The sequence below is a fragment of the Cricetulus griseus genome, chromosome 7 (genome assembly GCF_003668045.3).
Source record: "Cricetulus griseus strain 17A/GY chromosome 7, alternate assembly CriGri-PICRH-1.0, whole genome shotgun sequence".
In the NCBI taxonomy this organism is placed as follows: Eukaryota; Metazoa; Chordata; class Mammalia; order Rodentia; family Cricetidae; genus Cricetulus; species Cricetulus griseus.
This window is the reverse complement of record NC_048600.1, coordinates 42,006,606-42,031,205: the sequence shown is the minus strand read 5'-3', so window position 1 is coordinate 42,031,205 and position 24,600 is coordinate 42,006,606. Positions and strand designations below refer to the sequence as shown.

General features: G+C 52.6%; 2 protein-coding genes across 4 annotated transcripts in view; one reads left to right on the top strand and one right to left on the bottom strand.

The window, feature by feature from the left end:
* Window positions 1-24,600, bottom strand: part of Coro7 (coronin 7) — a 55,049-nt gene that overhangs the window by 8,060 nt on the left and 22,389 nt on the right. For all 3 annotated transcript variants that reach the window (XR_004770665.1, XM_027424002.2, XM_027424003.2), the window contains exons 8-11: window positions 20,693-20,779; window positions 20,147-20,229; window positions 442-496; window positions 5-62 (exon numbers count right to left, since the gene is read on the bottom strand). Coding sequence is in view for 2 of the 3 variants with exons in the window: in XM_027424002.2 (XP_027279803.1) it covers window positions 5-62; window positions 442-496; window positions 20,147-20,229; window positions 20,693-20,779 (283 nt within the window). In the remaining variant the exon portion in view is untranslated. The remainder of the gene's footprint in view (window positions 1-4; window positions 63-441; window positions 497-20,146; window positions 20,230-20,692; window positions 20,780-24,600) is intronic.
* Vasn (vasorin) lies at window positions 5,219-15,989 on the top strand. The gene is made up of 2 exons (XM_027424004.2): window positions 5,219-5,387; window positions 13,355-15,989. Exon 2 carries the CDS (start codon window positions 13,364-13,366, stop codon window positions 15,383-15,385), a length of 2,022 nt encoding a protein of 673 aa, XP_027279805.1. The 5' UTR covers window positions 5,219-5,387; window positions 13,355-13,363; the 3' UTR covers window positions 15,386-15,989.

Sequence of the window (24,600 nt, the reverse complement as noted above, 5' to 3'; positions counted from 1 at the left end):
TCACCTGGGCTCAGCGCAGACTGCTGTGGAGTCACCTCGTAGCAGTACAGCTGATTCTCACCCTGAAACACATACAGCCTGCATTTCACCTGACCATAGGCTATAGACTTGCATCAACCACCTAGAAGCTTCTATTCTTCTGGGTGCGGAGCTGCACCCCCTCAACAGACTTCCCCTTACTTGCTGATTACATTGTGTGGTGAGCACCAGGGAGAATATTTATGCCATGCCAACACCATACCAACACTGTGATTTTGTCCTCCTGAGGACTACCTAGAGGTCATATCGTCTTGGCTGCTTAGGTGAAGATAGCACAGGACTGGGCCGCACTGTTTTTGATTGCTCTTTCAGGGGACAGCAAGGAAGAAAACAGCACAGGGCCTGAATTCTGAGTAGTGCACATGGAGGGCAGTGGGTGGGGTGATCCAGCTTTTTGCTTACCTTTCCTGCCAGGATCAACAGCCCGGAATCTGGATCCAGCAGGGGTATCAGAGACCTGGGGAAAGAGTACCAGTGGGCTGGATGATAGGTAAGGGATGACAGGAAGGCTGCAAACCTGTGACATCAGAACAGGGACTTAGAAGGTATCAGTTACTTGGTCCTGCTGTATCTGGTTGGCCCCCAGAATCCTCAATCTCTTCTTCTGGTACTGCCCATATACTAAGTGCCCCCCAACACACACATCCAGTTGTTTTGCTTCCCTGCAGTGTTTGCAATAGCCCTGGGCACTGGAAACTCAGGCCTGACCTCTACCCCAGGTCTTGTAATGCTTCAGCCAGCTTAGATGAGACCAGAACAGTCAAGGAGTTAAGGGCACAGATGTTCCAACCAGGGACCCTCCAACCTCCGGTGCAACCTAGCACTGTAGGGGCCACTCCAGGGATAGGGTGGTGCTGGCTACTCCATCATCCTACATCTTAGAGGCTCAGACTGCCCTCCATCCTGACTCCAATTCCCTGTGCCCAGCTGAGCCAGAAAGGCCCTCCCAAAGCTGCTGGGTTTCTCTGGAATCCCTGAGGCTACAGCCCAGGCCAGAAAGAAAGACATTCCTGAGGTAAGGTCATGGTGGCAGGGAGTGGTATCTGGGAATCCAGAGGGTTGGAGGAGGCTAGAGCCCTTGACACTATGACAACTTCAGCCCAAGACCAACTTTTTCATTGGTCAAGAACTCCCTTCCTCTCTGGGCCCTGGAGGCCCTTTACAAGAAGGTCCCAGGCCCAAGAGTGCCACCTTGCAGTGGCCTCTTATTTGGTGAGACACATCTAGCATACAGAAGAACAGAAGAACCTGAGAGCCGCCTTTGTTTGTTTGGTTTTTCCTGAAATACCTTTGGCTGTCCTGGAACTCACTTTGTAGGCCATGCTGGCCTTGAACCCACAGAGATCTGCCTGCCTCTGCCTCCCAAGTGCTGGGATTAAAGGCGTGCGCCACCACTGTCTGGCTGTGAGAATTTATCACTTGCTCCTGACTGTAGTCTCTGACACTCCCAGTGTTCCATCCCTGTTGTGGTCCCTCGCTGAGTAAGTTGTCCAGTTCCTTCCTCCCCTGCATACTACTGTTCTTCCAGGAGCCTCAAAATAGGTGGAGAACTGGATGAGGCCCTGGGTGTCTCCACACTTTCTTGGAGGGCCCAAGTTGGTAACCTGTGAGTAGTACAGGCCCTAATAACCTCAGGATGGCAGGGTGAGCTGGCCTCACTGAAGCCCTTCTCTACTCAGGCTGACCCCTGTCTACCACAGTGGAAGGCAAGTAAGGGATAAGGTGGTGTGTGGCTTAGGGTCACCCCACAATACTAAAGTTGACATTAGAGCCCCTGCAGTTTTCATATGGCTTTATTCATTCATTTATTTATAATCATTTCTCCACTCCCCTCAGCTCAGCCTGCTTGTATGAATAAAGGAGGGTACTACAGACCCCATACTAATCTTCAAGGCACACTGTTGCCTGGTGCACAAGGCATATAAAATCTCATAACTAAACACATGAAAGAAGGGTTCTCTGAGGTTGTGTAGTAGTAGGCAGGACTAGCTGGTCTTGGCTGGACCACTGGGGAGGGGGTGTTTCTTCAATCCCAGTGTCAGGGAAAAGTCAAACATCACAAGGGATAGGGTTCCAGACAAGGAGAAGGGCTTGTAGCAGGTGCTGGATCAAGGCCTTTGGAGGGACAGGAAAGAATGTATGTGGTGGCCTGGGCAGTGAGGGTGACGGCTGAGACTCAGGTGGGCAGAGCCAGATGAAACAGGGCCTGGTGAATCAGGAGTTCTGTCTCCAGTAGGAGATAAACAATTAGAAGATGGTAATTACTTTTTGTTTGTTTTGTGAAACTGGGGACAGAATTCAGGGCCTCATATATGTTAGGCAAATCATTCTACCATCCCCAACTGTGGGTATACTTAAGACAAAGTAGGGTAGGAGCACAATGGTACCGAGATGGGTCACACAGACTAAGAAAAGAAAGGTTGGGAAAACTGGGAGCCAAAGGAACATAGGACTGGAGCAGAGGTGGGGAGCAAGTGATCTGGCAGGGGAGGCCTCTATGACCTCTGCTGTACTCACAGGAGAGAACATGACAAGAGCCTTGTTAATTCCACTGGGGCATTGATATTTACCAGCTCTCTAAAACCACCTCCTGCAGAAGGCAGGCTAGGCCTCCCCTCGTCCCACCCCCTCAGCTCTGGCCCACTGACTCAGGTGTTGGGTAGCAGGAGCAGGAAGTCATAGAGGGCAGGGCTGATTCCTCTGACAGGTCAGGCCAGTCCTCCTTGCCTCAGGCAGAGCCATCTGGACTTCTCTGCTAGGCAGGAGCATCCTGCTGCCCACTGGTCAGGATGGGCAAGGAAATGGGGTCACAGCACCCAGAACTAACAGCCAACAGCTGGCATGGGCCTGACTCCAGGCCTTGTGAAGAGAGCCAAGTTGTGTCTGGGTCCAGAATGCAGAAGACACACCTTGACTTGACAGAGGGCAAATGGGAAAGGAGGTAGTGCCAGTACCTTGCCCGTTGCTACGGTCTCTAGGCTTGCCACCTTGAAGGACTCTCACCCTGACATCAGTCCAGAGTCTACCCCAAACCCAAAGTCAGAGAGGGTCCAAGGCTTAGAGCTATCCCTAACCAGAAGACTGCGGAAAATGGTGTCACCTACTAGATAGTGAGAGGTGACTTTGGTCTGATAATGCACTAAGCTCTACCAAGTGCCCTGTGAAAGGATTAGGGTGGCTTGCTGGAGGAAAACAGCTCTTAACTCCTCTGGTATCCCCTCCATCCACGACCCCAGACAGCTTGGCAACACCCCTTATTAAAAGCAGTCCAAGTTCTATGGATCTGTCACTGTCACCCAGACTGGGCCAAAGGTGTCCCACACTCTTCCTTTGTGGAGGTCCCTGGAGTTGGTATCTGGACAGCAACAATAAGACGTTAGACAAGTTAGGACATACTGAAGACTGTGGAAGGAAGGGGCCTCAGAGGACTCATGATTCATGGGAAGAGACTTGGGGACAGCTTGACTAGAAGTCACACAGTACTTGTGTGTTTCCTCTTTTTTGCTGGTACTGGGTATTGAATCTAGTACCTTACTTATCCTAAGTGCTTTACTACTGAGATATACACCTCCTCTACCCCCCAACCCCATCTTCTGTTTTGAGGAAGGTCTCCTGGAATTATTCAGGCTGGCCTTGAATTTTCAATCTTCCTGCCTCAGGGTTCAGAGAGCTGGATGACAGAGCTGACTCCAACACTCAGTGATCAAGGAGCCTGGCACACAAAGAATTTGGGCCTAGAGTAATTGGTGAACCTGAGCCCTGGCCAGAGGGACAGTGCCACTCAGCCTCAGAAAAGTCCCCGTTCAAAGGCTTGAGAACCCTGCTTTAATGTCAAAACACCTGATTTTTTAAATTCTGGCAATGGCTTCAAAGTTTCAAACCTGCTACACAGAGCAAATAAAACACCCGGCGTTAGCTCTGCACAGGAGTAGTGTGTGTGTGTGTGTGTGTGCTTGTTTGTGCTGTGCACCCATGTTGATGCTCTGCATTTACAACACAAGGACCCTGCTTAGCTCCTGATAACTAGATCCAGACCCCCTTCATTCCTGGTGATGGAGTCCAGCAAGTCTTCAGCTAGTGTGACTCAGCCAAAGGCCTTGGCTACAGGCCAGGTACAAAGGGGTACAGCGGTGAAATCTGGGATCTGAGCTGGATCCCCAAAGGCTCTAAGGCATGATTTTAACCACAAACCATGGAGGGGGAGGGTTGAGGATGATCATTTTCCTGGAATCCTACAGGCAGGGGATTTTTCTGAACTAGTCCCTGGCACCAGCCCCTCCCATTCAATCAAGGGCCACTGTCAACAAACACCTAGGTCCCTCCTACTGTTAATGAAGTCCCCAACTCTGCCTCTCATCCCAAGCATACTGTGGCCTTGAAGCTTAGCTTCCAGTAACTGAAGGAGTCTGAGCAGACATCTGTTTCTAGACCTCATTCTTTCTTCCATTTAAAACCAGGAAGGTGACCAGGGATGCTGTCATGGCCACAAGGATCCCAAACCCAGAATATGAGATTTTATGTAAGAGGCTCCTGGAAGCACTGTGTGGCCTTTCTAGCTTTTGCAATTGGGATTAGTCTCCAACAATAGCACACTGAGAGATTACACCTAAAAAAATCTAGATTTGTATGAAAAATCCTGAGCTTTGGCAAGCTGGGCTGGTCATGGGGACTAAGCCCTCACCCCAGCTGGCTTTCCTACCCTATCCTCTGCTTCTCTAGATCTTCACTGACCCTCATGTTCACCTTTCCCCCCTCTTTGGTTTTTCGAGACAGGGTTTCTCTGTGGCTTTGGAGGCTGTCCTGGAACTAGCTCTTGTAGACCAGGCTGGTCTCGAACTCGGCCTGCCTCTGCCTCCCGAGTGCTGGTACTAAAGACGTGCATCACCAAGGCTTGGCTCATGTTCACCTCCTGCATTTATGTCACAATTTGTTTTTCAGCAGAAAAGCAGTAATCTGTCCAATGTCACACAGCAAACTAAGGATTGACTGAAGCCAGCCTAATAAAATTTCTCCTCCCTGGGGTTGAGAGGTATCTAGGTGCAGATTTGGCCTGCTCAGTGCAATGACCCACTCAGCGGAGGGGTGTGTGTAGGCTCAGCCAAACCCTGCCTCGGCCAATGGGGAGGAGCCCCGCCTTCAGTAGAGACAGTCCCACCCCCTACATCTTAAGGAGAGACCAGCCTCTAACAAGCCAACTTCGGAGCCGGAGCCTGGGACTGGGAGTCGCGGACGCCACAGCCTCCGGACCCCGGGATCCCGGACCCCTTGGGACCGGCCGGAGGCGAAGGACTGAGACCCCACTGAGGCGGTGGGCCTTACCGCCGGGCTCCCTCGGCCACCGCCTCCCGGTGAGTGTTTAGGGACGAGGGCGGGGGCGCCAGGCAAGACTGATCACAGTCGCCCTGCATACTAGCACACACATTCTCCTGCGATTGCAGGAACGAGGGGCTTCCTTTGGCCTCGGGCGACTACCTGGGCAGGCATGTCCAGTTGTTCCCCGCCCCCCCCCCCAGTGGGCCCGGGGGCCTTCCCTGACCCTCCGGAGAGCCGGGGTGTGCAATTGTACATGGCTCACCTACCCGTAAGGCTCTGAGTAGACAAAATAAACACCCCCCCTCCCTTGCTTCCTCCTCCCACGGCTGGGCCCTCTGGCGTGACCAGTTTTATGAATCAAACCCCTTTTAGGGGATGGCCCAGCCGTAGTCTGGTTACTTTTCCCCTCATGGGGTCAGACAGACTGGTGCCCCTGTGCAGACTGGTCGCCTGGGGTCCTCTGGGCCTTGTCACACATGGCAGAACTGGGGCCTGCAAATATTCAGGCAGCCCTGGAGAGTAATGGGAGTGGGAAGACTGGTAGGTGTACCCCCAGGTGAGGGATAGACTTTGACCAGAACCTTCAGTATCCAATATCAGCATCTCATCTCTCCCAGTAAAGGGGTTTTGCTTGGGCTGCAAACCCAATGGCCTATAGCCAGCCTAGTTCTTTGTGTCCCTGGGCTCACAGCTCTGGGGCCAGAAGACTGCTGAGGTTCTCTGTGGTCAATAGCAGGCCAGCTGATTGGTGCCAACCACACTACCTCACCCCTACTAGTTAACGATTACCACACCAGGGTCGCTGACTGCTTCCACCTATTGGATCCTAGGAGTGGAGTCTACAGGGTAGAAGAAACCTAAGGGTCCAGGGGTCCCTTTGCATACTTTATATATTAATGCCAGGTGAGAGGAAGAGGCACCAAGAGAGCCTTCTTCCTTGTCTTGGCCAAGAGCAGTTGGGGATGAGGACTGGCCATAATGTAAAAGGTCCCTTGCCCTTAGGCTGGATTTTGGGTGCTGGGAAAGCAGACATGTGGGTGGGCTGGAGCCTTGTGAGGAGCTCTATTGGTTATGGGCAACGAAGGCCAGTATGGACCCAGCTGTTAGCATAGCCCCATAGAGCAGGGACAGGCAGGTGGGGGATGGGAGGGCAGTCTCTAGAGTTTACTGTCCTCTCCCAGGGGAATCAGCCCCTGAGGAACTTCTGTAAACAGAGTGTCAGAGGCAGGAAGAGGGCTCTGGTAATGAGCAGCCCAGCTGGATTCCCTCCAGACCATTATCTAGCATCTCCTATCCAGAGAGGAAAGGGCCTGGGAGCACGCGTGCCAGCCCTGCCAGCCCTGCCAGCCCGGGAGGGGGCAAGCACTGCATGTCCTTACCTCCCCAAGCTTAGCAGTTGCACTCAGGAACAGCCACCTGAGATCTGTGGGTACAGAGCCAGAGGGTAAGGGGTGAAGGGCATGTGTTTGGATGTCATTCCCTGGAAGTGGCGGAAGAGGAGGTGAGCACAGGACCCCTCCAGACACTGCCAAGACTTATGCTTTCCTGGGTGAGTCCTCTCTGGCAGGTAGCCCTGGGACCAAGAGAGATAGCTAGGCATGTAGCCCCCTTCTCACTTCCATTCAGATATCCCCAGCCCTGGGTTAGTAGGGATAAGTCCCACAGAAGAGCCAGGGTGGTGCTGCACAGCTTCTAAGAATAGGAAAGTGGGGTTCCAGTTGGCACCAGGAAGTAGTTTCCCCCCTCACCACCTCAAGCAGACAGTTCTCTTGGGTAAATGCCTAAAGTCATTCTTGACCAGGGACACAGGTCCTAATCTTATGTGAAGGGGATCAGCCTCTCTCCCAGAGCTCCCTTCAGCACCCCTCAGAGCCCCTCCCAGAGCTGTGGAGCCCAAGGCCCTTGTGTTGCCAAGAAAACATCTCCCCTCACTGCTGTGGAATTTGTGTGTGTGTTCTTGGAGAAAGAGGGAGAGGTGTGTGTGTGTGTGTGTGTGTGTGTGTGTGTGTGTGTGTGTGTGCGCACAGGAGTGTGGCCCAGAGGGTGTGTGTCTGTGCACGTGACTGCAGCAGGGCCTGTAGGGGTGCTCTGGCGTTTGGTGTTAGCCAGGGAGGACTGGACCTCCTTCCTTTTATCAGTTTCCACATTCCAGAGTCAGCCGGGGCTGCTTTCCCCAACCCCTCAGCCTGCTGTCCAGGCCTAAGGCCTCCCCCGCTTTTCCTCATTCCAGTCTCCCTGGGTGTGAGGAGTCTTCAGGCCACCTCAGTTTGGGGGGATGGGGGAAAGCAAGAGGCCAGTTCTTCTTCAAGGTTGGGGACGCCCCCTCCCCTGAAGGCATGCCAGCTCCTCCTGGGGAATGCAATAATGCTCTGGCATTCCTGGATGCTGCCTGAGAGATCTCATTAAGGAGGGAGTCGGCTTGCGCTGAGGAAGCTGGGGTAGGTTAGGGACCGTGTTGGCCCTTAGCCACAGCCACTGGTCAATAGTGACAACTGTGGGGGTAGAATTGTGGTTCAATGACCAGTTTATGGACCCCAGAAGGTGGCTCTTGTGCCATACAATGGCTGAGGGGTCATCTGATTGCTGAGTGACTTGTAGAACAATGGCATAGTGAATATGAGCAGGATAAAACCCCTTCTGAGGCCATTCCCTTCCCATCTCCTTGAGACTCGTGTGCCTGGGAGGCTTGGGGTGGATGGCCTTCTGCAGTGACTAAGGTGTTTTGGAAAATTCAGGGTTAATTGCAGGGTTACAGCCTATTCAATGGGTGCCAAGCCCTGGGATAGGAGGCTGAGCCCCAGTGGCATCACACCTGCCTCCTGCTGACAGTGCCATTCTACTAGCCCACTTCTAGTTGGGCCACAGCCACCACATAGCTCCTGTGGCCACAGGTGTTCTTGCCCTACAAGTGGCACCTCTCCTAAGATGGCACAACCTGCCACCCCAAGGGTTCACTTGAGCCAGAGACTGATCTTAGTCACTGATTTATCTGCCCTGGCTGACAGGTCTGGCAGCAGCCAGGTCACCCACAGGGCCACTTAAGACACCCACCTGGGTGGGGACAGGCCACCCTGGCCACACCTATTTCAAGGCCCAGAATCCTTTCCTGGACAGACACAGTGGTTAAGCTGATGGCCTCATTGTCCTTTTTGCAGTTTCTCTAGCTGTGCAGAAGACCCACCAGACTTTTTTTTTTTTTTAAAGAGATGAACACAGCCCAGGGAAATGAGGTTTTAAGGGAGCTTCCTAGGCAATCCTAACCTGTAGCTCAAGTGCAAAAGCCCTTGGAGTTATAGCAGCGATGGAAGCCAGCAGAGGGCAGGGAGTTGGGGGGAGAGGTCACAAAGCAGAGTAAACAGAACTGGCTTGGGATCCTCCTGACTTAATCAGCATCCTGGGCTATGCCTCCTCCCCAGTTCTCTGTGTAAGAAACTTCTGATAGAGACCCTCAAACCATCTTCTCTGTTAGGCCAGGATTGCTGTGTTCTAGAGAAGGGGAGATGGGAAGGACCAAACCAGGACCTAGAACTGCCTCGGACACGTCAGCGAAACTGGAGCCAGCCATTCTGGCCGCCGGCACAGTCCCGCCTGCGGGAGGGAGTTGGGGGTGTGTGTGTGCTGGCAGCCTCCTGGGGCTGGGCTGCTGCCAGGCCTGGCGAGCAGAGTAGAGCCCATTCAGGCCAGCACCAGGAGGCAGAGGCTGGGAGCCCAGAGCTGAGAGTCAGACTTGCAGAGCCTATCTGTACCTACCCTCAAGAAAAGGGGGGGTGGGTTTTGTCTGAATTGTCTTCTCCACTCCACTGGGCACACAGCCTCCCTTAGCCTCAGAGAGACGTACCAGCTCCAGGGCTGATGTGCTCACCAAATGCCTGGGTTCTACCCCACCCACTCTCCCATCCCTGCCTGACCTCAGGCATGTGTATGGGTGGGTGCCCACAGTGTGTCACACACACTTGGGTGTGGAGGGCATTCTGGGCCCTCCAGAGCTAGATGACCAATGCCCTTAGTTGTTCTTACTCACAGAGCCCCTCCTGGAGGTCATGTGCTTCAGGAGGTTGGGCCAAAGGACAGCTTACCCCTACATTCCTTTACAGAACTAAAGACCCACCCCACTTACCCACTGCCTTGAGGGGAGGGATGCCTGGTCATGTGGCCTTGACCTGGGCCCAGGGGTCTGGTCTCTAGTTAACATAAAGGTGGTACAGTGGGTCCTGCTAATGAGGAAGCCAGGACTCTTGACTTATAGGTAGCCACCCTCAGTGGCTAATAATGTTTACTGACCATTTGGCAAGTGCTTTGGGAAGCAGGTGCTGTAACCAGCTCCAGTAGATGCTAATGTGGGGTTTGTGGTCTGGCTCCTAGGTGCTGCAGAGCCAGGCCTTCCTGCCTCTGTCCACCAGGCAGTGGTAGAGTGAGGCCAATCCAGGTGAGGAACCAAGGAGGAGACCTGACCCTTCGTCACTGTTGCCTTTTGACCCCTAAAGCCCAGGGCTGCTCTAGAATTCTCCGCACAACTTTTAGCCCCACAAGGATCAGCTATCAAACAAGGGCCGTGGTACTGTCAGAGCCACCGTAATCAGCTGAAGGCACCAAGCAGTAACAACTCTAGTGAAGCCACTCACCCCACCTGGCACCTCACTTACTCCAGGCACAAGGACCCAGATCCAGACAGGCTATTTTAAATGTCTTCAGAACGTATTAAAAGAGCTCCCTATTTGAGGCTGGAGAGGTGGCTTAGCAGATGAGAGTGCAGGCTGCTCTTCCAGAGGGCCCTGATTTGATTCCCAGCACCCATGACTCAAAACCACCTGTAACTTCAGTTCCAGGGTATCCAACAGCTGCTCCTGGCCTCCACAGGCACTGCACATACATACATGCAGGAAAAACAACATTACACACTGAAAAAAGAAAGAACTCCCTGTTTAAAATCAACATCAAGAGCCAGACATGGTGGCACATGCCTTTATAATCCCAGCACTTGAGAGGCAGAGGCAGGTGAATCTCTTTGAGTTTGAGGCCAGCCTGGTCTACAAAGAGTTCTAAGACAGCCAGAGCTGTTACACAAGGAAACCCTGTTTCAAAGGCGGGGGGGGGGGGGGGGGAGTCCCCAGGGCTGCCCATAACAGCTCTGTAGGTGAAAGATGAAACTCGGTGTACACATTTACTCCCAGTATGTGGGAGGCAGAGGCAGGAGGATCTCTGTAAGTTCAAGGCCAGTCTGGTTTACATAGTGAGTTCCAGGACACACAAAGCTACATAGTAAGACCCTGCCTCAAAAAACCGACCGACCGACCGACCAACCAACCAACCAACCAACAGATAGACAAACAAAAACAAACAAGAAAAAAAAAGGACTCAGGGATCCTCAGCAGAACTTTACCTGAAGTCAGGCCTGTCTCCTTCTTCTCTAAACTATTTCACCCTTTTCCCACCATGGTCAGCTTTTGCCCTATCCAGATACCTTTCAAGGACTGCCCACACTATTCTCAGAGCCATGATAGCTCCCCAGCCAACACACTGTAGTCTGCAAACTGGAATTTTCCAAAGCTCTAACACCATCTGCTGCCTCAGTCTCCCCTTGCTGGGAGGGGTGAAGCCAGGGGTCAGGCAAAGAAACTTTAGCATGATTCTTGGAGGAATGGGAATTAGATTAGCTATTACCTGTATGTCTTCTTGGCCTAGGACTCCAGTCCCTCCTGATTTAACTCAGTTCCCTCTCCTACCAACTTGTATGGACATTGCACAGCTTGTAATCTGCTAGCCAAGTGGCTATCCTATGGTGCATGTCCTTTACCCTTCTTCCCCTGCAGCTAATGCTAGTGTGGAGTAAGGACATCTTCCTAGCCACACCCATTCAGCCCAGCCCCAGCCCCAGCCCCAGCCCCAGCCCCAGCCCCAGCCCTGCACTGGCATTAAGGATATACAGAAGAAAGTGAGGTGCTAAGTATCCAGCTCCCAATTGAGGTCTCACAGCTTGGACAACTGAACATAGTAGGCCTGCCTGCCTGTCGGAAGTGAGTTCTTAACCATGGCCTTAAACAAGCCCCATGAAGAGATGAATCAACAGAGCGGCCAAGCTAGCCACGTGTAGGGGCCTCCTCCTGCCCAACCTTGGCTTGGCCCTACTGTGAAGAGTGACTGAGGGGAAGGACTCTGCCCCTACATGGATACAAGGTGTGGATGAAGGTCATCTGAAGCCCATATCTGGAAGCCAGGTCAAATCAGCCATCCTCCAAATCAAAGAGGGTAGAATAGGCTCTGTGGGGTAAAGGAGCTAGGGGTGCAGCTTAACAGCGTCCTTCTAGGTTATTAAACACAGAGCCCCATGGTTCTGTTAGGATCAGGGACACCTGAGGCCTTCAAGGTTCTGGTCTTTGTCTCAGTTGTAAGCCCTTACCTAAGTGCTCCTGACATTGAAGGTGGTAGACAGAGGCCTGTGGGCTTAACCTGGGCAACAAGGCCTTTTCTTTCATTTAGAGCTGGCATAAGGTTCCAGGTATCTAACTCACCTGTCCTGGGACCCAGTCTGTCTTCTTCCCTTTCATATACCAGGGGCCCTTATGCTTTGGAGAAGGGGAACCTACAGATGGGATAGTGGTAAAGGCTGGGTGGGGGTCTTGTTACCTGCTGTGACCACATGTGGGGGAAGGGAGGCCCCAGCTCTAGCACAAAAGGCCCTTGTGTGAGCAGCAGGTGCCTGGGATGGGAGAGAATTGTCAGCCATTAAATTAAGCAGGACTGCCTGCCTGGGGGTGGTATCCCAGGCAAGGTTCAGGCCTCTGGGGCACCCAGGGTGAGGACTGCCTGGGTGTAGTCCTCAGGCTTTCCTAGGAGCCTGAGTGAAATGAGCAAGCTGTTGACCTCTTTCAATCCCAGGATAAGTGGAAGCCCAGCTTTGATGGGTTGTTAAGACATGGAGCTCTGGAGGGAGTAGACCCTGTCCCGGGGCAGACCCTGTCCAACTGGCTCTACTTAAGCCCCAGGCTCTAGCTCAGACTCACTGGTACCTCCAAAAGCCCCTTCCCCTCTGACTCTGGGGTGAGAAGACACTTCCATCTAAATTGGCCATTGAAGGGACAGGCAGCAGTGTGCTAAGCAAGACCTGGCATGTGGGAAAGATAGGCCACTGTCACTTCTGGGGGACAGTGCTGTTCTTCATTCTAGAGATCTGGCCCAGAGCAGAACCCGCAAGAGCTATCTGAGGAGTTAGCCTGCTGTACTTGTCTAGCCTGGCATTGTAACAGGTCACCACATAACACTGTCCCTCATGTCTAGTTCATGCTTTGATTATCAGGGGCTGAAAAGGAGTTTCTATTCATTTAGCCATCGGCTCCCCCAGACAAGGGCACTTTCCAAGCAAGAGCTGACAGCCAGCCTCTACCCCTCCTCTAGGAACCTCATCACTGGCCACATCCTGGCAGCCTGCAGCCCCCATCCTGGGCAGGTCTGACACCACAAGTGGAAAAACACGGATCCCATAGTTTCCATGTGAAGTTTTCCTGCTGCAGTCTCTCCTCACTCAGAGAAGGGAGGGACACAAGAGTGCTTTGCAGGGGCCAGCGGCCCCAGCAGCCAACTTCTCTGCTTACGCCCTGCCCGGGCTTACTGCCATCCTGTCTCTCCAGATTCTACAGGGAGGGGCTTCAGGATCTATAGTTCTCCTCCTTCCCTCCTTGCAGCCAGCTAGAGGGACTGGTCTCAGCTGGCTGCATGGAGGGAAGGAAGAGAGGGGAAACTGTGTTGTCACTGAGCTGTTGCCAGTAGCTGTTGGTCCTTGTACTAGCTAGCCAGCCTCTCAGCTTTTTGGATGTTCATTCATGACAACCAACACCATAATGGTATGATCACATAGAGAAGGATGACAGAGACAGGCCAGGGGCACTAGGGACCTGACTCACAAGTTCTGCACTCGACTGCATCTGAGGGTGGGGAGTGGAGAATTCCCCCCTGGCCTTCCTGATGTGGTGGCCTCAGCCCTGACTCATAAATTCTTTGCTCTTAGGAACAGAAGATGCACTCCAGGAGCTGCCTGCCACCTCTCTTGTTATTGCTCCTGCTGCTGGGGGAGTCTGGAGTACAGGGCTGCCCATCAGGCTGTCAGTGCAACCAGCCACAGACAGTGTTCTGTACTGCCCGCCAGGGAACCACAGTGCCCCGAGACGTGCCACCTGACACAGTGGGACTATACATCTTTGAGAACGGTATCACCACACTTGATGTGGGCAGTTTTGCTGGCCTACCAGGCCTGCAGCTCCTGGACTTGTCACAGAACCAGATCACTAGCCTGCCTGGTGGCATCTTTCAGCCACTGGTTAACCTCAGTAACCTGGACCTGACTGCCAACAAACTGCATGAGATCTCCAATGAGACTTTCCGAGGCCTGCGACGCCTTGAACGCCTCTACCTGGGCAAGAACCGTATTCGCCACATACAGCCTGGTGCCTTTGATGCACTTGACCACCTCCTGGAGCTCAAGTTGGAGGACAATGAGCTTCGGTTGCTGCCCCCCTTGCACTTGCCCCGCCTACTGCTGCTTGACCTCAGCTACAACAATATCCCAGCCCTGGAATCTGGAGTACTACACACTGCCAATGTGGAGGCATTGAGGTTGGCTGGCCTGGGGCTGCGGCAGCTGGATGAGGGGCTTTTTGGCCGCTTGCGAAACCTCCATGACCTGGATGTTTCTGACAACCAGTTGGAGCACATGCCATCTGTGATCCAAGGCCTTCGTGGCCTCACACGCCTGCGGCTGGCTGGTAACACCCGCATTGCCCATATACGGCCTGAGGACCTGGCTGGTCTGACTGCCCTGCAAGAATTGGATGTGAGCAACCTGAGCCTGCAGGCCCTGCCCAGTGACCTCTCAAATCTCTTTCCCCGCCTGCGACTCCTAGCAGCTGCCCGAAACCCCTTCAACTGCTTGTGCCCCTTGAGCTGGTTTGGGCCTTGGGTGCGTGAGAGCCATGTTGTACTGGCCAGCCCTGAGGAGACACGCTGTCACTTCCCACCTAAGAATGCTGGCCGACTGCTCCTGGATCTGGATTATGCAGATTTTGGCTGCCCAGTCACTACTACCACAGCCACAGTACCTACCATAAGGCCTACTATCAGGGAGTCCACACTTTCACCTTCTAACCGAGCTTCCACATGGCCCAGCCTCACAGAGCCAACTACCCAGGCCTCCACCTCACCATCCACTGCCCCACCAACCATGAGGCCTGTTCCTCAGCCCCAGGACTGCCCAGCGTCCACCTGCCTGAATGGTGGTACCTGCCGTGTAGGAGCAAGACACCACCGGGAGTGCCTGTGTCCTGAGGGCTTCATTGGTCTGTACTGTGAGAGTCCTGTGAGGCAAGGGATGAAGCCCAGCTCCATACCAGATACTCCAAGGCCCCCTCGGCCCCTGCCTCTCAGCATTGAGCCAGTGAGCCCCACCTCCCTGCGTGTGGGGCTGCAGCGTTATTTGCAGGGCAACACGGTACAGCTCCGCAGCCTCCGCCTCACCTACCGCAACTTGTCTGGCCCTGACAAGCGGCTGGTGACCTTACGGCTGCCTGCTTCACTTGCAGAGTACACAGTCACCCAGCTGCGACCCAATGCCACCTATTCTATCTGTGTCACACCCTTGGGAGCTGGGCGGATACCTGAAGGTGAGGAGGCCTGTGGGGAGGCCAGCACTCCCCAGGCTGTCCGCTCCAATCACGCCCCCGTTACCCAGGCTCGTGAGGGCAATCTGCCACTCCTTATCGCACCTGCCCTGGCTGCTGTCCTTCTAGCTGTGTTAGCTGCTGCAGGAGCAGCCTACTGTGTGCGGCGGGGTCGGACAACAGTTACAGCTCAGGACAAAGGGCAGGTGGGACCAGGAACTGGGCCCCTGGAACTAGAGGGGGTGAAAGCACCCTTGGAGCCAAGCTCTAAGGCAACAGAGGGAGTTGGGGAGGCCCTGTCAGGTGGTCCTGAATGTGAGGTGCCCCTTATGGGCTACTCAGGGCCCAGCCTTCAGGGGCCTCTCCCTGCTAAGCACTACATCTAAGCCAGGAGAGATACAGCAGCCAGGGGGCCAGGCTTTCGGTCGCCACCCTCCTGCTGCCACACAAGCAAGTTCTCATTATGCACCCCAGGGCACATACATGCATGGTGGTGCTGTGGGACACTAGCCAGTCCCTGATCCTCTCTGGGCTGGATCTCATTTGTGAGCTGCTACAGCCCAGATGAACTATTATAGCCATCAGTATGTCCAATACAGGCGCCCACTGTCTTCTGCAGTGTGCAATCCTGGGGTGTGAGCCCTGCCATGTGCTGGTAACATGGATAGGCAAGTTGGGCTTCCCAAGCCACCGAGTCTGGTGACCAGTAAAGGAAGGCCCCAGAAGTAGTGGGTGGGGAAGACACTATGGCTGTGGCCTTGGCCCCAAAAGTGCAGGAACACTTGAAACTGGAAAGGAAGGTGCTTTGGGCACATGTGGATTTGCTTCTATTGTTTTGTTTTTTAAAAATGTATTTATAAAAGATGTTTTCCCGTTTATGCTGGGAAAGTGTTTTTCAAACTCAGTGACAAGGACTTTGGTTTTTGTAAGACTATTGATGATATGAAGGCCTTTTGTAAGAAAATAAAAAATAAAATGAAATTGACTGTCTCTCTGATTGGGCTTGGGGTACATGAGCTTTATGTTCTGTTGACACCCACGGTCACTGGCCACAGGTATGGGCCTGGCAGTGTCTCCCATTAGAATGCTCCCACCATGGCCCCTGACCCATGGTGAGTACCTTCATCTGGATGGAGCAGGAAAATGGACTGGTTAGGGCAGCTTACCCTGGCTAGTCCCAGTCTTTTACCAGCAGGAGCCACAGTGCCTATGTATAAGGTTGGAAGGGGCTCATAGCAAACAAGGACAAAGAGGGAGTCCAAGGGAGGTCACATACTCCTTAGGTGTTCTGAAGGGCAGTCTGCCCCTGCTTTCAATAGAGACGACAGCCTGGAGCTTCCTCATTTTAGGGCCTAATAATTCCTGATCCTGGGAAAGGTGGCTTCCAGACTCTACCACAGAGTCCTAGGCTGGCCAGGTATGTGTGGCTCCAGCTCTTTCCTGTTGTCTGCACTACCCTGGCACAAGCCCAGCTGTAAAGAAGGGCATTGATGGGGGAAACACAGATCACCAAGCAAGAAGCTTGATGGACAGAAAGGGGAGGTCAGAAGAGAACATTAGCAGCAAGGACAGGACCAAAGGACTCTCTGGCTTGCAAATGGTGCCAAATTTGGTGGTTCAGGGTATTCCTTTACTTTCTGCCCCGGGGGAAGTGCCCAGCAATTCTGGAACTGCAATGAAGGAATGTTTTCTAGGAAGACTACAGATTGTGGCCTGAACTGGGTGTGGATAGCTCTAAAACTGAAGGATACACATTATCTTTACCTGTTACTGTTAGGACTGAGAGAGGAGTTGGGCCCTGGGGGAGTACAAGGGTCCAGCAAAAGCAGAAGCAAGTCATTTACAGGTCCCCGTGCCAATCTCTGTCTTCCTGTGGGTCATGGCCCTGGTACCAAGTCTCACCCCGGGAGGGAAGGAGGAGGCCCAGCCAGGCCTGGGGAACAGGCCCTGTGGTTTGGGGTGTTGATGTCAGCATCAAGTCAGCCTCAGCCACAAAAGGCTCTGGATTCAATTAGCGGCTGCTGAGGGCTCTGGCAGAGGGAGGAGGTGGATGGCGGGTCATGTGGGGCAGTAGGTGGTAACATTGGGCCTGGGTGGGGCCCCTTTCTACTGAGGCTGCAGTGGTGGCGGCAGCAGCCCAGGTGGATTTCCTGTAGGCCTGGGTTCTATTAGGACAGCAGGCGTGGTGAGGCCTGCCCCTCTCGGCAGCCCCATCAAAGGGGCCTTTGTGGGCCTGTGGGCTTGTGGGCCACTGCTGAAGAACAGCAACCGCTGAGTAAATGTTTTTGCTGCAAAGCAAATCTGGCCTAGAGGGATGGTGGTGGTGAGGCCTAGAGAAAGGGGACAAGCCCCTCAAGAAAGGTATCCAGATCACCCCAGCCTTAGTGGGGACCAAGCCAAGATACAGGATACAGCCTCCACTGAAGATAATTCTACCAAAGTCAGCCTAGATGTGAAGTGTGGTGTCATTCCAAGACCAACAATCTCCTTTAGAAGAGGAAAGGTACCCCATGTAAAACAGCAGTAATAGCTCACAACAACAAGACAGATGGGTCCCAATACCTGCTCCCTGGTCTAGACAGAGGTGACAAGCCACAGGGAAGGGCTCTCACCCTGTTGCTGCAGTTAGCCTACACCTTTGTACCGTCTTCACACTCAGATTCTCAGTACACCCAGGAGCAAGGAACGAGGCAGGCATGGCTCCTCACCACAGCTGCTTTTTAGCAGGGGCTCTGCAGAACCTCCTGCTATCCTGTGTCTCCTCCCTATGTTGAACCTGGGAAGTTGAACCTGGGAAGTTGCTGGAAAGTCCTGGGTGGCAGCCTGAACCAGCCACATGGCCTGAGGGAAACTGGCAACATTCTACCACTCTGCACTGTGTCAAGTATCCTTATAGACACTCCAAAATGACATGGGGAGGACAGAGATGGGAACCATGACAAAGGTCCGTGGGAGAGGAGGGTGGGGAAGGGCATGTGCCTGACCCTTGGGCCCTGTAGCTCTTGTGAGCACACACTGTTCTGTCTAAACAAGATGGAAAATCCGTAACAGAGAGATCAAGGGTGGCGAGTAGACACAGCTGCCAATCTCCCCCATGGCTGTGCCCAAAGTTGGCACACTGTACACTTTCCATCTTCAATCATGGGGTGGCTAGGGATCTGCTTTCCAGTATGGCTGCGAGGACATGGGACCTGCCACCTCTCTGAACAGCCCAGTTAATGGCATGCATCAATGTCCACCAGCTTTGTGGAGGCTGGAGAGTCCTAGCTCCCTTGCCAAGGGTGTCAGCTTGCCAGGGCATAGGCCAGGGCTGGGGACTGAGGGGAGGAATGCTGGGCTGGCGGCCCATCTGGGAGTGATTTGACAAATTCCAGTCCTCGTTGGTCCTTCATTGCTATTCTTAACTGCTGTAATTATAGGGTCAGCCCTGGCCAGTGGCACCATGGGGTCTGGGCATGGTTAACTCTTCTCAGGGGTCATCCTAACGATAGGCAGGAGATGCCCTGCAGGGGAGGGATACTTAGCATCACTACTACTGAGAGTGGGGTCTGATTGGCTGGAAGTGTTAGGTAAAAAGTACCTGATTTATGGTGCCAAGTGCCCTTCACACCCACAACACCTCTGTTGGAGGCCTGCAAGGAACAGGTCATCTGGCTTGAGTAGGTCTGGGCATAAGATGCTAAGACAGTGTCAGGCCTGGGACACAAGATAAATAAATGCTGGCTGTGCAGCTCCAAGGCCCAGCACTTCTGTCTCCTATAGGGCAGTGCCGCCCTGATGGAGTGCCTCTGGAGACCCAGCCCCTGACCCTGAATATGCCTCAGCTTTGCCTTCCTCATCTATAAAATATATGTTACCAAGTCAGGCATGGTGGTACATGCCTTTAATCCTAGTATTTGGGAGGCAGAGGCAGGCTGATCTCTGAGTTCAAGGCCAGCCAGGTCTACAAAGAGAGTTCTAGCACAGCCAGCCAGGGCTACAGAGAGAAACCCTGTCTTGAAAAAAACAACCAAACAAAGTATCCTAGTCTCTCCCTGTACATTAAAGGGGATGTGGAATCTATCTCCCTGACACACCTACTCCATCCTCTGAGGGCGGGCCTAAAGAATACGACTCCCCCAGCATCCCTGACCCCTAATGTGATGCTCTTGTTTCTGGACCATTGATAAGCCCTTGCCCTGCTGTGATTCAGATTCTTCAGTTCTGAAATATTCTAGAAAGGATAGGCTGGATGATAGCCAAGGGCCAGGGATCTTTCCTGTCTCTAGTATTCCCCAACCAACCTACCCAGAGGGTTCCCAATCAGCCCTTCCATCATTCATAGCTAAAGCTTCAGAGCAGGGACTGAGTCCCTTCCTTCTTCCCCTACAGCCATGCCTGGCAAAGTCTCTGTTCCTCTTGGAGCCTCCATTTCCTTAGCTATTCACGATGGCTGTGCAGTTTGAATAGACTGTCTATGCTAACTGCCAGCTTGCTAGTGACCGGTTTATAAGCCATTATAGACCAAGGTGATCTCTACACAGAGCTGCTTGGCCTGGCCAGGGATCCCACCAGGCATAGCCATAAACTTTCTTCTTCATATTTCTGAGAGGCAGTGATGGAAGGATGAAATAAATACTATCTTCCTGTGCTATTTGAGAACATATGTGAGATAGATCCCAAGCAAACTTCTTATATAAACCTCAGTGGACTCCAAGCCTCCCCCTGTACCTGTCACACACACCTGCAAACACAGCCATCTGCTCATCATCTCATACTCACCAGTGTCAACCTTCCTACCACAACCTCAAGTTGTCAGCTCCATGACAACATCCATAGCAAAAGCAAACTCATTCCTGTCACCTGTACCCCAGTGACACATTTCCAAGGTCATTGCTCCTACCTAAACTCAAACACACACTTGAATAAACCCTTAGGCAGTGAAGTGTGCCCCATGACCTGGGACCTAGTTTCCTGACAGGGCCCAAGAGAACAGACAGGGCAAATTTATTCATTGGCCCATTTAAGACTGCCTTAGCACTCCCTGCTGGTAAGCTGGGGACCCTGGAGTACTGAGCACAGGTATAGCCCAGGGACCGTTACCAGTGACTAGTTTGGACACCTTCTAGACTCTTGGCTCCCAGCTCCCAGCATGTCAAAGTTCCTACCCAGATGAGGTTTCAAAGGTGATGGAGGCCAGGGCGCTGCTGAAGTGGCGGGTGTCCCAGAGTTTCACTTCTCTTTCACGCATCTGTGGGGGAGCCAGACAAAGGCTCAGAGGAGTCTATCTACTCCTGGAACCCAGTGCCTGAGGGTGCAGCCTGGCATGGTCACCCGCCCCAGAGCATCAGGGAGTCATGACAGGGAGGGAGAGTTTGGGTTTTCATGTCTTGCCATGCCCCTTTAAGAACCTTTGGGTGACAAGGGACAAGGGGCGTTTCCCTCCATGGACTCTGGTCCCTATGGGGCCACCATGGCTCCTGGGGTCAAGCTTAGCTACTGCAAATGGAATCTGCCAGTTTTCTAAAGTTCTCAATTCCCCTGAGGCCCCGAGACCAAGCTGCACAGCCAGGCCGTATATGGACAGGCTATTAACTGGCTGTTTGCACCCCACCTCCCAATGGCCTCACCCTTGAAGCCTTCTTGAAGCAGGAGCCTAAAGGACTACACAAGGACGTAGCTGGCAGTGCCATGAATCCTAGAGGAAACACTACCTGGTTGAATCCTGTGGACACAAGATGCTCCTGAATGCCTGTCCATGCCAGCCGGGTGTCTCTGCTGTTCTCATGGGCCTGTGTGCTCTGCAGGAGACAAGAGACAACACTGAGCCATCAGGGCCCCCTGCTGGGGACAAGGACCTACTGAGTGGCTGGGAATTGGGATACACTGTGCTTACTTGTCTGAGTACCCACAGCGACAGGAGAGGTCCTGAAGGCCACATGTGCCATAGGAAGAGCCCTGCCTCCACCTTTGAAGGCACCTTTGCACCTAGAGGCCACCAGGCTCAGCTTCATCCTCGCTCCTCCTGAGAGTTGGTGTGCCAGGGCCAAAGGCTGCCAGCTGAGGGTCCTCATTCAAGAGCTGTATGAACTTGGGGAATGCACCCCATCTGCACAGCTCATTCTTCTCACTTGTAAATGAGGCTTATAGTGCCCATGCCACCCACTCCTCGGAGTTGCCTAGAGGATCAACTGAGAGCGCAAATACAAGGACTGGGCCTTGAGAAAAGCCCCGTGCAAATCACAGGATTAGAAGGATTACTGCTGCCTCCTGTCACTGCCAGCAGGCCAGAGGGAAGGCCTGGGGCCAAGCTCTGGGTAACATCCTGGAGAGTGTAAAGCAGTGCCCCTGGTGGCCCTTCAGGGGTGTTGGAGCATCTGACAGACAGGAAGGCTGGAGGTCCCCAGAAAGGAAAAAGAAGTTCACACGGCAGGCGGAGCCAATGGCCCTGTCCCCCTTGGGCCCTGGCAGGAGGGAGTCCAGGGGCCAGAGGAAATGCAAACAGCTCTCTCTCAGTCACCCTGGCCCCTAGAGCCTGAGACAAGGACCCTGTTACCAAAAATAGCTCACCCCAAATGTGGCCAGCCTCCTCCAAACTTCCCACGATCTCCTCCTTGGAAATGAATGAGGCAGGGAAACAGCTTGAAGAAGCTGGCCCAGGGCCCCCTCCCCAGCACGCAGAGGCTGACCCCAGCGTGGGAGACCACTGGAAATGCTCTGCCTGTCCTTTAAGGGGCTTTTCTCATTGTTCCTTTCCCACCCAGCCACAGTGGCACAGGAAACTGGAGCTGGAGCCTGAGAACTAGGGCCCCAAACTTCTCTCTCCACGTAAAAGGGACTGGGGTCTGGACAAGGGTCAAACCATTGGCTAGCCTTTGACATTACTATTATGGGTCAGCAGTGCCATTTAAGCTCGGGTTCCTTCACCAGTGCGCAGCATCTCTTGTGAAGGTGGAAAACTAGACGACTCGTAACTGATGTACCTTTCACTCACTCTTTCATAGTCAACAAACATGTGAGGCTTCCCAGCGATTAAGAACTGTGTTAGGAGCCAAATGTGAGGCAGGACAGGTTTCAAAGAGCAGGAATGTGAGTAAAGTTGATCATTCTTTCTTTCATAATATGAATATGCTGTGCTAGGAGCTGGAGACACAGAAGAACAAAGCAGATAAGGCTCCTGAGCCCATGGAACATTTACAAACCAGGAGGCCAGCCAGACTGAACAGAGTAACGACACTGCTATTACTACTCTATACCACAAAGGAGGAAAATGAGGTGAGGACAGGAAGCCCTGAGTAAGACTGCCCTGGTGAAAACCCACCCTTGTCTCCACTGACCTGGCCCTGGATGAGTTCTGTGCCTTGGTTTCACCTCTGAAAAGCACAATGACATCTCCCCCTGGACATCTATTGCCGAACTAGGTATTAAAATCTGCTGAATGTTCAGCACGGTGCCTGTGTTTTGCTGTTTAATTTTTTTTTGGAGGGGGGGCTGGTTTTCTGAGACAGGGTCATGCCATGTAGCCCAGGTTAGTCTTGAACACTTGATTTTCTGCCTCAGCCTCCTAAGTGCTGGGTTTATGTGTTTACAAATGTGTACCATCATATCCAGCTGCAAATGTGTATTTTACAAGGTAACAGGGCACAGAATGTAACTGAAAAAAACATTTTATTTGAGCTAGAATGCTCTTCCAGAGCTATACAGAGCTAGCTCTGCATAGAGAGTAGAAGCAAAAAGGCCCAAGAAGCTGCAGGTAGGGAGAAGGAGGTGGTTAATCTGGTGCATGAATCTGTGTAACTACCACAAACAGCAGAGTAAACCATCTATAGGCGCCAAGAAGGCAGTTCGGTTCGGGAGTCTGACCCCAAGTAGTTTATTTCAGACATATTTAAGAACAGCACTCGACAGGCATTGGTGGCACACGCCTTTAATCCCAGCACTCGGGAGGCAGAGGAAGGCGGATTTCTTTGAGTTTGAACCCAGCCTGGTCTACAGAGCAAGTTCCAGGACAGCCTCCAAAAGCTACACAGAGAAACCCTGTCTCAAAAAAAAAAAAAAAAAAAAAAAAAGAACAGCACAATTTGGTGAAAAATTTCCTGGTAATAAATCAATACTAAGTACACAATAAAGTTTAAGACATGACTACATCAAAACTCTCTGTAAAGTACATGTGACACCTTCCATAAAGATGGGTCCTCTAGATTGACAAGCTTACGAAAAGGGCCTGGGGACGATCTAGTGTTGTCTTGACCACACAGATAGCACAGAGGTCACCAGGCTATTAACCACATCCGCTCCCAGACTTCTGGTTGGATAAACAGGTCATGCATCCTTCCCTTGAAGGGACAACCCTGTGTGTTTAACATTGCTGGTTCCCTTGGTGCTTATCTGTGAGCACAAGAATCTCAGTGCCTCCCACAGGCTTGGGGTGGCTGCCACTGGCAGTAGAACGTAATGAGTAGAATGTACCTTGGTCCACATCTTCTACCTTCCCATCAACATATGGAGAAATCAGGGACCTAGACAGAGGAAGCTGTCTGCCTTGATTGCCCACAACACAGCTGGAGGCTCCTCAAGTCCCATTATCATGAGGGGGGTGCTGTGACTCATAGATGATGAGACTCATAGCTGGAAAGTGGCAGAGGTGGGACCACCACCAGCCCAGATGCCTCTGGTTTCCAGCACACTTCCAAGGCTGGCCTACACTGTAGGGTCACTAAGCATATCGATGCTTCTGATGCTCATGGAGGTCTTTTCTGCCACTCAGTCCCCTAACAATTCTCCCATATCTGGCTGGGAGTAAAGAACAGGAATGGCAGTGGTCCAGCCACCCCTGCCAACCACAACCAGGGGGCAGTGGCACATTCAATTTCCAAATGAGGTGCAGTCACATCTCCTCTCCAGTGCCGTGGCAACACCCCCAGTGCAGGGTAGGAAACTATACACTCCTTTCTAGGGAAAAGGGAACTTCTCCAGGAGGTGTGCAATCTCCTAGGCAGCTACAGCTACCAGCAGACACCTACATGGCTTGTGGCTCCCTCCTCTCCCTCCACCCCCCTTTCGAAATAGAGAACACTACATAGCCATGATGACACCACCAACCTCCTCCTCAGCCAGCCATTCTGACATTAGGACGTAGTCAGAAAGCACATGTCCAGAAGAGAGGTTAGAAGGCTTGTCCCAACTCTATCCTGCCCCCAGTGACGGTCTTGGGTCCTCACCACTGATGCCCATTTTCCCTCAAACCTCAAAAGTTTGAAGTTGGAGAGATGGCTCAGAGGTTAAGAGCATTGGCTGCTTTTCCAGAGTTTGGTTCCTACAACCCACATGGCAGCTTATAACCATTCATAATTCCATTCCTACTTACATACATGCAGGCAAAACATACACATAATAAATACATTAAGCAAAAAATAAATAAACAAATACATTAAGCTGGGTGGCGGTGGCACTGGTCTTTAATCCCAGCACTGGGGAGGCTGAGGAGCTCTGTGAGTTCAAGGCCAGCCTGATCTACAAAGTAAGTTCCAAGACAGGCAGAGCTATAACACAGAGAAACCCCGTCTCGAAAATTCAATCAGTCAATCAATCAATAAATAAGTTAAAAGAATTGCTGCTTCCC